This window comes from Cercospora beticola, chromosome 3, assembly GCF_033473495.1.
Source record: "Cercospora beticola chromosome 3, complete sequence".
Taxonomy (NCBI): Eukaryota; Fungi; Ascomycota; class Dothideomycetes; order Mycosphaerellales; family Mycosphaerellaceae; genus Cercospora; species Cercospora beticola.
The window spans coordinates 1854881-1868204 of record NC_088937.1 but is presented as its reverse complement, the minus strand read 5'-3'; the positions used below and the strand labels follow the sequence as shown (position 1 = coordinate 1868204).

Sequence of the window (13324 nt, the reverse complement as noted above, 5' to 3'; positions counted from 1 at the left end):
TCTGAACGCACGGTTGTTAGGGTCGCAGTTCTCGGGCGTTGGTATTTCCTTCTTGGGCCCACCAAGGCAATCGACGTGGCAGACTGGCTTAGGTATTGCTAGACAAAGGCAGGTAGATGCCATGAGGGCAGTGCCAAGGATGTATTGAAGGAAGTTCATTTTGAGGATGATCCTGTAGTGGTTGATGCAAGAAACAGTGGACGAAAACACTCCTTTTATCTGAGGCCATGGCATCAAATGAGTAATTTCTTCCCTTCCGTGCCTAGGAGACTATGCAATCATGAAGGTGAACTAGTTCGTCTCAACTGAGACAGCACTAGGTAGCCAAGACGCTCAAAGCCTCATAGTTTCCATATTCAGCCGGCTGTTTTCTGCAAAAGCTTGGCTATTGTTATGCCTGTTTTACCGGTGCATCACGCGTGCGCCTTGCCAGCTCGGCATTCTCCATTTCGTTCAAGGAGATCATCGGATGCCCGCAAATTGTTTTCGCTGAATTGTAAGAGAGTCTGATGTATTCATCATCTCTTATCCGCTGTTCGCCCAAATCGAGGAGTTGTCGCTCAAGCTCTTCTATTATATCTCGCACGAGGACTCCGCCTGAGTCTCGTTTGCAAACTGTACGACTTGGCCGAAATCGCAGCGGATGCTTTCCATGAATTTTGAAAGAGACTTCGGCCACTGGCGGCTGTATGACGTGCATCAGCCAACGAGAATCACCTGCCCTTGCACGGGTGAGCTGGTCTAGACTAGACTTTGGCATGTCCATGAGATTATTGTGGCGCTCGTGCACCTCCCAGTGTATATTGGGTGGCCTATGGAATGGGAAAAGACCGCCAGGCTCGAACACCATATCGTTGATTCGGGCTCCGATCCGCCATTCTTGGCCTGGGGGCATTTTTGTAAGGGGCAGCCGAGCAGAGACCCTTAGACCTTGCATCGGGCGACCTATCTCGTCGAATTCCTCATCTGACCAGTCGATAGCGATAGCGGTCCGTGGCTCTTCTGACCTGTAGAACATCGACTTTTGCAGTTCAGGAGACATCTGGATCGTGTCACGCCAGCACCGATCCACGCGTTGGAGCACGAACAAATCTCTCGGTGAGAGCTTGCTTAGAATGGCTTCCAATAGCTCAGTAGTGCGTAGTGCGCGTGTCACGGTGCTCCGCCACCCGTCAGTGCCATGACCCTGCGGCAGAATGTCAGTAGCGTCGCTGATAGTGTCCCGAGGGAGCCTACGTCTGAGCCTGAGCCTGCAGTGATGACACTCCCTTCTAGCGCCGCCATGCGTGTCGTATTGGACGTCCGGGTCGGATTGAGTGAGGATAAGATGATTGTTGCTGCAGCGCAAGAAATTGCCTCGAGGGAAGCGCGAGCTATGACCAAAACATGCAACAGGGATATTGCAAGCATGTAGTGACCAGGCAGCTGCGCTTCCGGCCCACGAGCCCCAAGCCAACATTTGCAACCGCTTCACCAACTTGCTTCATAGACCGAATGGTTTCTTGCGCGCGGAAGTTCAGTCATATCGTGGCCTCTTCTCATCTCTCCTGCCATCATCGTCTCTCCTCCGCCTTTCACCCAGGGGCGCAGAATTTGCTCCAGTACTGTCATACGCAGTTCCACGGCTCTCGTCAGGTTTGAAGCGGTCGTCCAGCCCATCATAGTCTCGCTTCTTCCGCCCGATATCAGTTCCCCAGCGTCCTGTATCCTCATTCTTCAAATCTTTGTACTTCGTTCTACCCTTCTTGCCTAGCTTTGTGGCATCCCGAATTTGCATATACTCGGGCAGAACAGTCTTGTCACTCGCCTCATCCACAAACTTCCGCCCAGCAATAGAACGCGTGAGAGCAGCCTTGACCTCCTCGTCTTGCTCAGCGTCTGGGTCGAAGAAGGCGCCCTTGTGAAAGTACTTTTGCATGTGCCCCATCTGTCCTCTTTCTTCACGCTCCGCTTCCTGCTTCGCAATCTTCTCGGCATCTTCAGCTGCCCTCTCCTCTTCCGTCATGTTTCGTCGGCGCTCAATCTCTTCCAACATCTTCTCTTTCTCGATGAGAGCATTGCGGTCTCGTTGCACTCGTTTCAGCTCTCGCAATTTCCAAGCAGCTCTTTCCGCCTCCGGATCCAATCCATCTGTGTCGTCCACTTCATCCTGCGGCACATCGTCATCGTCCCAGTTCTTCTTCCCAGCCTTTTTCAGAGCAATTTCCCTCTCAACCTGTGCTTGTAACAATGCGTCTGCTTTCTCCTTCCGTAGGCGTTCCTCCTCTGCAGCTTTCTGTTCCTCGGATACTGCAGGCGTGCTTTGTTGTGCTCGCTTGGCCTTAGAAATGAACTTTGGTGCAAGCATGGGCTTTTTGGGCTCATCGTCAGAGCTGCTATCCTCATCCTCTTCTGAGCTGTCCTCTTCGCTACCACTTCCGTCTTCATCGTCCTCTTCCGACTCTGACGCAGTGACAAATCCATCGAGGTCGGGCGCCTCAGGTTTCTGCTCTGGTGCTTTAGGTGCTGGCTTTACTTCGCCAATCGCAAGCTTTTTCGGAAACGATGTCGCCTTTGGTGCTGGGGCCTTTGGCGCAGATGGCTCGTCTTCCTCGTCCTCAGAGTCCTCTTCTTCAGAATCAGGATCCTCGGCTACTGCTTTGCCCGGAAAGAATCGTGCAGGCCGGACGGGCTGCTTGGTCATGCGACTCGACGGAGGAGGCATGCTGGCGAGGTTCCTGGCAAGTTGATGCAGAACACAAATCTGAAGTGGAAAGTCGCGAAGCCTTCATGTGAAGGCGCGAGTCAGGACAATTTTGCGGGGTGCCGACGAAGTTCCAAACTTTCCGACGTCCAAGCAGCAGTTCACTCTGTCGCAAACCACATCACACGCCCAACATGCCTCACAAGCACAAGAGAAAGCGGGAGAATGACAAGGATCAGTATGCGATTGCGTGAAAGCCAGTGTACATCCGGTTCTAATACCATAACAGCTTCGATCTCCCTCCGACGAAACTCGCCCGACCGCTCGCATCCTACGAAAAAGTCGAGAAGAAGCACCACAAAGCGAAAAGAGGCACACCGAAACCACAGCCCAAAAGACAGAGCAATGCAGCAATTACATATAAGGGAGACGACACACCCCGAGCCTTCGCCCGGATGATGCACCTCCAACAAACCGGCAAACGACAACGCAGCGGTCTCGACGACGGAGTCAAAAAGCCCAAAAGGTCCACGAACAAATCCACAATCACCGCGACAAACGCCGAAGCAACCGACCAAGCCGAACAGAAAGAAGTCGAAGAGACAGCCGCAAAGCTCAAAATCCAACCCGGCGAGCGTCTCGCAGACTTCGCAGCCCGAGTCAATCAAGCCCTACCCTTAAGCGGCATCTCCCAAAACCGCAAAAAAGTAGAAGGCGCAAAAGAACGACAAACCAAAACAGAGAAAAGACTACATCGCATGTACGCCGAATGGCGCGAAACCGATCGCAAACGCAAAGAAGCCGAAGAAGAATTCCTCGAAGAGCAAGAAGAGAAAGACGAAGAGCTCGCAACATCTCTCGGCGGTCAAGCGATCCATCTTTCGTCCGAAGGCCGCAAAGCGAAGAATAAACGCATGCTCACGGAAGCTGCGGATAAAGATGAGGATCCTTGGGCAGTATTGAAAGAGAAGAGGGAGAAACCGAAGGGGTTACATGATGTGGTGCAAGCACCGCCGGAATTGAAACCTGTGAGAGAGAAGTTCAAAGTGAGGAATGGGGCCAAAGTCGAAGTGGAAAATGTTCCAGGGAAGAGTGGGAGTTTGAAGAGGAGGGAGGAATTGGGACAGGCGAGGAAGGATGTAATTGAGAGGTATCGGGCAATGATGAAGGGAAAGGGTGGGTTGTGAGATGCAAGAGGGACTTATCAACGGCTGAAGGTGGAGAAGTTGACGGGGCGGCTGGATGGAAATCTCAGTGGACTACAATCAGCATTACAACGGACACTTGACGGAACCAGCTGCCATGACGAGACCTGTCTACATGTACCGAAGAGGAGAGCTTCGTCATGCCACCGAAGATGGAGTAGGGATGCTACCGAAGTCGACGGGGACAATTGCATCATCACAGAAAAGGGAGGTCGAGTCTGACGAATGTGTCAACATTGTCATTGTCTGAATTATTTTGCTCTGCAAAGCGCAAAGCTTCCAACTGGTGCGCTTCTGATGACGAGCTCTCAATCTCAGAACCAGTACAGTATTCGTGCAGTTTCAAACGTGGTATCTCGTGTTTTCCCGCGGCCTGATCCTACGCCTTTCGCATGCGAAAACGTGGCTATAACTCGTATAGCCTACCGTCTTGCTGTAGTTCTGCAACACGCCCAACCTTGCAAAATGAACATACGCCTTGTCCTGTTGATCCAAACGCCTTCCCAGTTGCTACACTGCTCGACCGTTGATCAGAACCATCCCTAACGGCGCTGAGCAGCAGCAGGAGTAAGGCGCTGTCCATGGATTTTGCCAGTCTTCGTGCATCTATTTGGTACCTTTGGCAATGCTTTAGAACCAGCAGGTTGATTGGAGTATGGCCGAGCGGCCTTATACTTAGCCTCGATCTTCGACATTGCGTTCCTTAGACGTCGCTGGATCTTTACCCTGTCCACCACGTCCGCCTTCGCAGCCTCACTGTCAATCTTCTTGGATTGCAAAGCTTGTTTGAGCTCTTGCACACGTTGGCGGGATCGAGCCAGGGGAGATTGAATCAAAGCTTTGGTATTACTCTTGACTGCCATCATGGAAGACTTGAATGACAGCGAAACATCCTTCGTGAACTTCACGACATCTTGCTGAATGACTGTCAAGTCTTTGACGAAGGTTTTGGCGACCTCTTTGTTGGCGCGTCCAGCTTTGTGGAGCATTGAGCCGGTGGTCTTGCCGAATACCTGCAATTCACGGCTCATGTAGAGTGCAAGCTGAGAAGTGACGTTGCATGTTGCCTGGACGCTAGCAGCAATCTCATGAGAGAGAATGCCATTGAGCTTTTGTACGGTCTTGGTCATAGAGGCAATGTCGTTGCCAATCCTCGTTCCAACCTCGGTGCCGGCCTTTTCAACACTCTGCGGCCGCCGCGAGCGTGGCCCATAATAATTGATAGCGGCGAAGCTCCACGAAGGCTTTGCGCTGCTAGCGTTGAATTCGATACCACCGTAAACCTCACTTGGGTCGATCGTGAGGAGGTATACCCCATCAATGAGCTCGTTGATGTTGAATGCGACATCGATGCGATTGGATGCCGAGAACCTCGAGAACTTTGGAATGACGGGCCGAGAATCATTGCTGTGGCGCAACAGGGAGAGCATCACATGGTGAGGTGGCAGCCACTCAAAGGCTGCGCCCGTCTTGCACGCAAGACTGGCCGAGTGCTCGCTGCATTCTGGCAGCAATTCGTTCATGTCCACAAGACTGGTGGCATTTGGTAGAGTGCCCTCGCTCGCGAGACTGACTAGAGAGGAGGATAATGCTTCGCGTCGAGCCAGTAGGTCACCAGTCAGGTCACAAGCCAGATCAGCACCAGGGGACAGTACAGCCGCGAAGAACATGGCGAAGATGAGAGCTGCGATGGCTGACACCGCTGCGAACGATTTGATCGATGGGGCGACCCACGCTACGCGTTCTGGGACTGACTTGTTTGGTGCTTGTCCGACAACATTACCGATTTTGCGGGACAGTGCTACACGGTCCATCCCTATGAAGTCCTCGCCTTTGACAATGACCTGGGACGCTCCGGAAAGGCCAGGAATTCGGGATTCGAGATAACCTATGTCTTTCTCGAGGATGGCGAAGCTTGGAACCTTCAAGTTGGCCACTGCCTCCATAGCAACCTCAGCTCCGTAGTGGCGTGCGTGATAGATGATCAAGTCCGGCTTCTGCCCGTCAAACTTGCCATCTGCACTGACCGTGATCCACGGGTGTCGGAAGCCGTCGTGGTCCTTCAAACAGAAAGCATATGAACCGAACGATTGGCGCTTAGCAGTGACACAGTGCTGAACGGTTGCTTCGACGCCGTTTGGACCGTATACAACAGTCATGGCTGATGAGTCGGCTTCTGCTGGTGTTGGGGGCAAGCGGACCACCCTGTGGTGGTTGACAGCGTCGGACGATGAAGGCCGCATAGCAGCGGTGACACGAGAGACGATCAGATCCATGTCGGCCTGGGTCTCATCTTCGTTGGAGACAAAGAGGATCTTGAGTGGGGGCTGGCTGGCAGCAGTGTGGCCCTTCGGTTCTGGCACTGGCACTGGCAGAACGGACTGTCGTGGTGTCTCAAGATCATCAGACATGTAGCTGTCGATCAGCTCGTTCTCGGCCTGAATCTGCTGGGCAGTGGACGAGTCAACCATGACCACCGACGAACTGGGCAGATGGGAAGTTGTGCCGCTGGTCAAATCAGTCACGTCTTGGAACTCGAGTGCGGTGTCCACATATTGTGCTTCGTCCTCCTCTTGCTCACTCTCTGGTAGTTCTGGTGTGAAGCGGCCATCGTGGTCCTGTTCATTCGAGGTGATGCTGGCGGTGTCATGATCGTCGTTGGAGATCTCAGACAAGTCGTCGTGGTCGATCATGTCATATTGGTCGGCGAGAGAGCCTTCCGACTCGCTCGTGTAGCCGCGATCGGCCATGTTCTTGTTTCCCAGTGCGCTCAGAGCGGCTGGAGGAGTTGCGTAGGGTCCGGGTCGTGCTTGGTGGGTAGTGAGGTCCGACACAGAGCCGTCGTCTTCCAAGGTGGGGAAGTCGAAGTTGTACGGGTGCTGAGCAGCCTCAGGTGGAGAGGGCGAAGACGGCGGCGAGAACAGTTGACCTTCACCGGCAGCCTGTGACACATGACCTGTCAGCTGGGAGTCCATGGCGGGCTCGGCCACGGCGTCGGCGTCCTGGCGGGCGGCGGCCATGGCAATGGCAATGGCAATTGGTGTTGTCGCGGCAAGCAGGCAAAACTGGACGCGGCGGAGTGAAGGAAAGTGAAGTGGTGACAAGGTGGAAGAGGGCGGAAATGGAGCAGTGGTCGTCGAATTGCTGGTACAGAGCGGCAGCGGCAGGGCGGGGGACTGCACGTTCACTCACAGCTTGCTTGCTGCCTGGGGCCGCCCTGAAACGCGTGCGGCGGTGACACCAACACCTTCACTTGCAGACGAGCGAGCGCACGCAATGCGAGGAAGGCGCGTTGTATAGCAGAGCTACGTGTGCTTGTCGCGGTGCCAGCGGCAGAGCAGCGACAGCTCTCGACTGCTGATCAGCAGATGGTGAAGCTCCAGGACGATGCATCACGAGCAGGCAGTAGTCGAAGTGGCTGCCCCACTTCCGATAAGAGATAACGTTGTCGGAGCTCGTCGGCCTGCATGAGCCGAAACTCTGCCAATACACATCATGAACACCTTTGCGGGTATCTGTTCACGATCGAGTAGCCGGCTCGGGTCCCTCGTACTACGCGCTTCCATGTCGCAACTTCTGCGAGGTGTAGAGAACAAATCTGCAAGGAGAGAGTGGAAGATGACGCACAGATCGGCGAGCACGCGCCATCTGTTCTGCCTGCACTAGCGCCGAGGCTAATTGAGGAGGCGCGAGGATCCTCCGAGAACAGACAGACGACACCTCTCCTGCCTGCTGCCGTGCAATGGACTGTGGTGGATGGCGGATCGAAGGAATGTGCTGCTGCCCCTAGTCTTCCTGACCTGGTTCTGGTTCAGTCAATCTCACCAACCCCTACGCCAGCCCGGCTTTGCCGCCCGTCCGACCGTCAAAGATGCCATTGTTGCCGAGCAGGAGCAGTTGTGGGCAATTGGAAATTCATCATGGAGTACCGAAGTCGAGCGCGAGGGCCCGACAGCGAACATCACAGGCTTCGAGACAGATAGTGGCTTCATCTGGGACGCCGTGCCTGCGGTGAGAGCACGGGCGCAAGAGCGGCTGGAATATGCGCTGGGCGACTGGGGAACTGCGGCCTTGGAGGGACACGCAGAAGGGAGAAATCCCATCCCGCTATACAACAACGTCACTGGATATGTGATGGGCAAATGGAGACGCTCACCACTGCAGGAGACTGTGTCCACGCCACAGCTCAACTTGACACGCTACATTCCCAAGGACCCATTCGCTCAAAACACGAGTCCTGGACGTTTCGAAAGAAACGTCACCGGTCAACGCGGCGAAGCCACGATTCGGTTCAAACAGTACGAGGGGACATATACGGAGAACAGCACAACTGAAATGGGAGTACATCTGCTTCTTGCAGATGGTGAAAGTTATGACGAGTGGGAAGCGCAGTTGCATGGGACATATGACATCGCTACTGGCCATGGCATCTTCAGCACGACCAGCGACAAGTTTGGCGGAATATTTGGTCTGCCACATTTCGCTCTTTCCCAACACACTTTTGAGACGATGCGCAATCTGCTCAACAGATCCATTGCGCACGAGATACATCGACAGATTTCTGAAGACTCCGACGCTCTGAATCCATGGACGTCCAAGATGGAGGCAACCGACGACTTTGTCTGGCCCAGATGCGAGCTTGTGGTCTATCTACAGCAAATGGCAACTGCCACGAACATGCAATACGGATCGGCTGTGCTCAGATTTCTCGAGCGAGAGCTGCGATTTCCCACTGGCGCTTTCGTGCCGCCCCCGGCCGACCTCCACTTCTCTATGCTGTTATTCTCCCCAGATTGCGGCTTTGTGTTGGAGTCACAGGGCCCCCCAGACACTGTCGTGCAGGATGGCAATCATCTGGTTGGCCCAAAATTGGAAGTCCGATTCCTGCATACACGCAATCATCTACTGGTCTTCATTGGCGTTCTGTTTGCACAAATCACGATACTGATGCGGCAGATGCGCGAGGCTAGTACTCCTTCCACACGCAGCAGGATTAGCCTGTACACCACCATCTTGCTTGTGCTCAGTGATGGATACGTTACTATGGGGCTCATTGTGGCCACCACATCTGTTCCAGCGCTTCTCGTCCAATTCGCGGGAGCTGGCTTCGTCGCCTTTGTCAACGTGGCCATGCTCGGCATGTACTTTGTGAGGACCATCTGGCAAGTGCAAGAACCAGAACGCGAACGTGCTGTGCGGGCAGAAGTCGAAGAGGACTTGCGAATTTCGCAAAGGCTTTTGGAAACATTGAATCGCTTACGAGCCGAACGTCAAGCGAGAGAGCAAGCGGCCGCTGGAGGAGGCAATGCACCCCATACTACATCCGCTGCTGAGACTGACCCTCCTACCACACAAGACACTGAAGCAACAGGAACAGAACAAATCTTGCCTGGAACCTTTCCGCAAGCCCCTACCCCAGCACCAGCAGACACCGGGGCATCACCCGTCTTCTTTATGCCTTCAGATCAAGAGGGTCTGCTACCGATAACGGAAACTGCTCCTCCTCGAAACGTCGATGCCATGGTCGCAAGTCGCATGCCCAGCTTTGGATCCTTGTACGCAAAGTCTTATGGAACTCTCGTTATTATTGTCTTCATCAGCTTGTTGGCAATGTCTTGGCCTGGCCCAGTGCGCCGCGTCTTCTTCATACTCCTCTCATTCTGTATGACGAGTTATTGGGTTCCTCAAATCGTGCGTAACGTCCAACGGAACTGCCGCAGAGCACTTCGATGGGAGTTTGTGATCGGGCAGAGTGTCCTGCGACTGGTTCCTTTCGCTTACATCCACGTTTACAAGAATAACGTCGCTTTCGCGGAGCAGGACTTTTACAGCATGGCTATACTGGTCCTTTGGCTGTGGGTGCAGATCGTTGTACTTGGATCACAGGAACTCATTGGGCCACGTTGGTTCGTGAAAGCAAGCTGGAAATCTATCCCTGCTGCGTACGACTATCATCCCATCTTGAGAGAGGACGAGGAAGGCGGCAACATGCCTATCGGGTTCAGTGAGGCAGCTGGTGTAGCCAAAGACGCATCTGCGCCTTCATCCCCCGTACACGAGCGGGTTCCTTCACTAGGGCGCCGGACAAGCAACGCCAAAGAGCCGCAAGAAAAGGGCAAGCGTGTCTTCGATTGCGCCATCTGTATGCAAGACTTGGAAGTTCCAGTCGTTGAAGCTGGAGCGCCTAGTGATGCAGGCGGGCTTGGTGCGAACTTGTTGGCAAGGCGAACATACATGGTCACACCTTGTCGTCACATCTTCCATACCCCTTGCCTCGAGGGCTGGATGAAGTTCCGCTTGCAGTGTCCGATTTGCAGAGAGACTTTGCCTAGTCAGTAGCGAGCCAAGCAGGCTGATATATCTAGAACCTCAATGGAGTATGTCGTTGTACTATCCTCATTGGTTCGCTTCTGCTATGAATGTGTCCTCAGCGAACCTTGAATGGTACTGAGTGAGCTGGAGCCAGCCTTGTCGGCTCTGCAGCATACAATGCCAGAGAAGCCCTAGGTATTACTTGCCGCTGTGTCATCTGTCCCAGATCCGGAGTCCTCGCACGGCAAGACTACGGCCTCTTGCTCCCTATGCTTGGGCGCGGCGGTTTTGTACCATACCTTTAGACAGAGATACCGATCGCTGCTCCACTGCTCTCTCATTTGAAGCATATCTTGCTTCTTGGCCGGCCATTGTCTACTCATTGGCTTCGGGCGCGCTGTCGAACGGAGAGACCGATCATGATCCCTTCGCTCTCATTCCAGATGGGTACACATACCCTGGGGCCTATCCTTGATCTCCTTGGCTTCGTACTCAAGAGTCAGCTGGAGACTTCTCAATTTCGATTCATTCTCCTTTCGAATACCAATGGCTGCTGCGGAGACACCTTTCCACATTCGACGGCATCCCAGCTCAACGATGCGATGGAAAACCACTTTATGAGTCTTTCGCTCTCCTCTGAAATGTGCAACGCTTCACATAGCCCTACCTCAGACTTGTTGGCTTTCTGATCGAGACTTACCTCGAGACAGCCGTCACAGGATCTCAATTCCCTTCCGAAGGGCAAGCACTATTTTTCGCCCTCATCCATGCTCGTTGGGTTTGCGGTCGAAGCTGCAGTGGAGAGACTATCGTCTCCCTCCTACTCTTCTCAGATATGTCCACCGCTGCCTGCAGCTCGTCTCTCTGCTGGTCACCTCTTATAGCACACTTGGAACAGAAACGCCCGTCGATGTTTTTGACTGCCATTACACAGGAATTCACTCCTCAAGGCTTTTCTGGTCTCGTTAGCGTCATCAGTCGGAAGTTGCAATTCCAAGGATGAACTTTCGAACACTCTTTGGCATGTGGGGTCTGGATTGAAAGCTCTAATGCTACCTGCTACCGCTGATGCGGACAGCTATTTTCCAGGCTCAAGGCATTCCAGGATACTTTGAGAGTCAGACGTCACAACATTGTGTAGTGCCACAATGGCGCCTTCAGAAGGTTCGAGACGCTGTTACGACTCACTGACTGGGCCGACTATGGAGTAGAAGCAAGGGATTCCGCAGCGTGAGCTCGACTGGCGACTGACTGCGGCGTTGCGTTTGTGAGATGAGGCTCTAACTGCCTTCGCCTCTCCGCATCATTTCGCATGGCCTCTCAATCGTTGTTTAGCAATGCATCGCCTCAGTTGCCGCGTAATAAGGCATTATGGCGTCTTGACTCCCTTTCCATTTGTCTCTGGCTATCCATGAGACATTCACCCTCGTTGGCTGTCTGGACGCGGATACGATGGAGAAAAGCATTGAGGTTTCTTCGCTCGCCCTGATTGTCTTTCACGGCTCGTGGCCCATCTCTCTACGCATTGGCTCTCAAAGTGATGATTTCACGGAGAAACCTGGAATATCTTGTTGACTCCAAATGAAATTTGAGCCAGCCTTTCACACAGCTCATTCACATTGGTTGGCCGCCAGCTTGGGCATTTGACGGAGAAAACCATAGCGGACTCTTCGCTCGCTCCAAATTTATGCAGATGCACGGGGCCCATTTCTCTACACGTTGGCTCGCAAGATGTTGTTTCCACGGAGAGACTCATCATCGCTTTCTCACTCTGATTCCATTTGCCACATGCTACCTAGAGCTTAGTCACGCTCGTTGGCTGCCACGTTGAGCATTTGACGGAGAGAGCCCTCATTCCTCTTCACTCTGGTCAGATTGTCACAGCTACTCGGTATCCATTTTCCTATCCGTTGGCTTTCTAGTCGAGATTTTGACGGAGGGACTTACAACATCTCCTTGACTCTGATTCTATATTATCCCCACCACCTGGAGCTTCGTCACATTCCTTGCCTTGCAGGTCAAGCACTTGGCGGAGAGACCGGCTATAATTTGTTCACTCGTCCCGATTACCACGGCTGCACGCAACCCATTTCTATACCCATTGGCTTTCTACTCGAGAGTTTAGCGGAGACAGAGGTTGTTGCTTCTCCACTCAATCCCAACATTCATGTCTGACAGAGCCCGTCCGCACACACATTGGCACTCTCACACATCTTCGAACAGAGACACACAAGTTTCACAAGCAAATTGAACACAAAATTGGTTGAAATTGCTTTCATTTCTCGTATCTCCGCAAAACCGACCAAAAGCCAAGCCAATCACAAAAACTTCCGCCAGCAAAAAGCGCCCCCAAAACACGCGGAGAGGAGGCAAAAACACACGAGAAAACACCTCTCAGCGGCGCAGGGCCCGACGTCTCTTCTCATTGTACCTCTTGGCCTTCCTGGCCGCCTGCTTCCCCGTCACCCTCGTCTGGCTGATGGCAGCAGAAGCATGCTGCAGTGGCGCCAGGAGATCCGCCATATAGGCGGTCAGATCCGCCTTCTTCATGCCCGATTCCTCCCTCACTTTCTCCTCGCGGCGGTCCCAAAGCTTCTTCACTTCGGGCAAATCGGCTGCCCAAGCCTTGCAAGTGAGGGCGAGGGCCTGGGTGGTAGAAGTTGGGCGGGGGAAGAGGACGTCTTGGTCGTCGAGGACGTGGTCGAGGATCTTCTGGCTCAGCTCTGAAGGAAGGCGCAGAATTGGTGGGAGTGGAGAGGCTTGAGAAGGGTCGTAGACTGCTGGGTTTTCGTCGTAGCGGTCCATAGCGCGGATGAGACGGAGGCAGTAGGTGGCCTTGTGCTTCTTCTTTTTGTCTGTTGGTGGGAAGACAGCAGCTGGGTAGGTCTTGGATGGTGGGCGGACTGCTGGTGGCTGGTTGTTGATGTAGTCGCGGTTTCGGCGCGTGGTCAAGATGCGGATGTAGTGATCGATGCTATGGCTGACGAGGCGCGGCTCGAGCGTGTTCTGGTCGAACTTGACGTGAGGCATGCTGAGTGGATGTGTGTGCAATGCGCTTTCCAAAGATCAATGTCGCCGTGTTGTGGTAAGACCAAAAGTGGAGGTGGCGGTGGAGTCGGGGGAA

The 13324-nt window shown here is 53.6% G+C and overlaps 5 protein-coding genes across 5 annotated transcripts; 2 read left to right on the top strand and 3 right to left on the bottom strand.

The window, feature by feature from the left end:
- Window positions 1–1516: 1516 nt before the first annotated feature.
- RHO25_004690 (uncharacterized protein) lies at window positions 1517–2704 on the bottom strand (the record flags this gene model as incomplete). The annotated part of the gene is made up of 1 exon (XM_023595612.2): window positions 1517–2704. One exon carries the CDS (start codon window positions 2702–2704, stop codon window positions 1517–1519), a length of 1188 nt encoding a protein of 395 aa, XP_023457169.1.
- A 173-nt stretch (window positions 2705–2877) lies between these two features.
- Window positions 2878–3870, top strand: RHO25_004689 (uncharacterized protein; the record flags this gene model as incomplete). Its single annotated transcript, XM_023595611.2, has 2 exons — window positions 2878–2921; window positions 2973–3870. The coding sequence occupies 2 exons, from the start codon at window positions 2878–2880 to the stop codon at window positions 3868–3870; spliced, it is 942 nt and encodes a 313-aa protein (XP_023457176.1).
- Window positions 3871–4430: 560 nt separating this feature from the next.
- Window positions 4431–6908, bottom strand: RHO25_004688 (uncharacterized protein; the record flags this gene model as incomplete). Its single annotated transcript, XM_023595610.2, has 1 exon — window positions 4431–6908. The coding sequence occupies one exon, from the start codon at window positions 6906–6908 to the stop codon at window positions 4431–4433; it is 2478 nt and encodes an 825-aa protein (XP_023457178.1).
- Window positions 6909–7644: 736 nt separating this feature from the next.
- Window positions 7645–10227, top strand: RHO25_004687 (uncharacterized protein; the record flags this gene model as incomplete). Its single annotated transcript, XM_023595608.2, has 1 exon — window positions 7645–10227. One exon carries the CDS (start codon window positions 7645–7647, stop codon window positions 10225–10227), a length of 2583 nt encoding a protein of 860 aa, XP_023457174.1.
- Window positions 10228–12594: 2367 nt separating this feature from the next.
- On the bottom strand, window positions 12595–13230 carry RHO25_004686 (uncharacterized protein; the record flags this gene model as incomplete). Its single annotated transcript, XM_023595607.2, has 1 exon — window positions 12595–13230. The coding sequence occupies one exon, from the start codon at window positions 13228–13230 to the stop codon at window positions 12595–12597; it is 636 nt and encodes a 211-aa protein (XP_023457175.1).
- Between the last annotated feature and the right edge of the window lie 94 nt (window positions 13231–13324).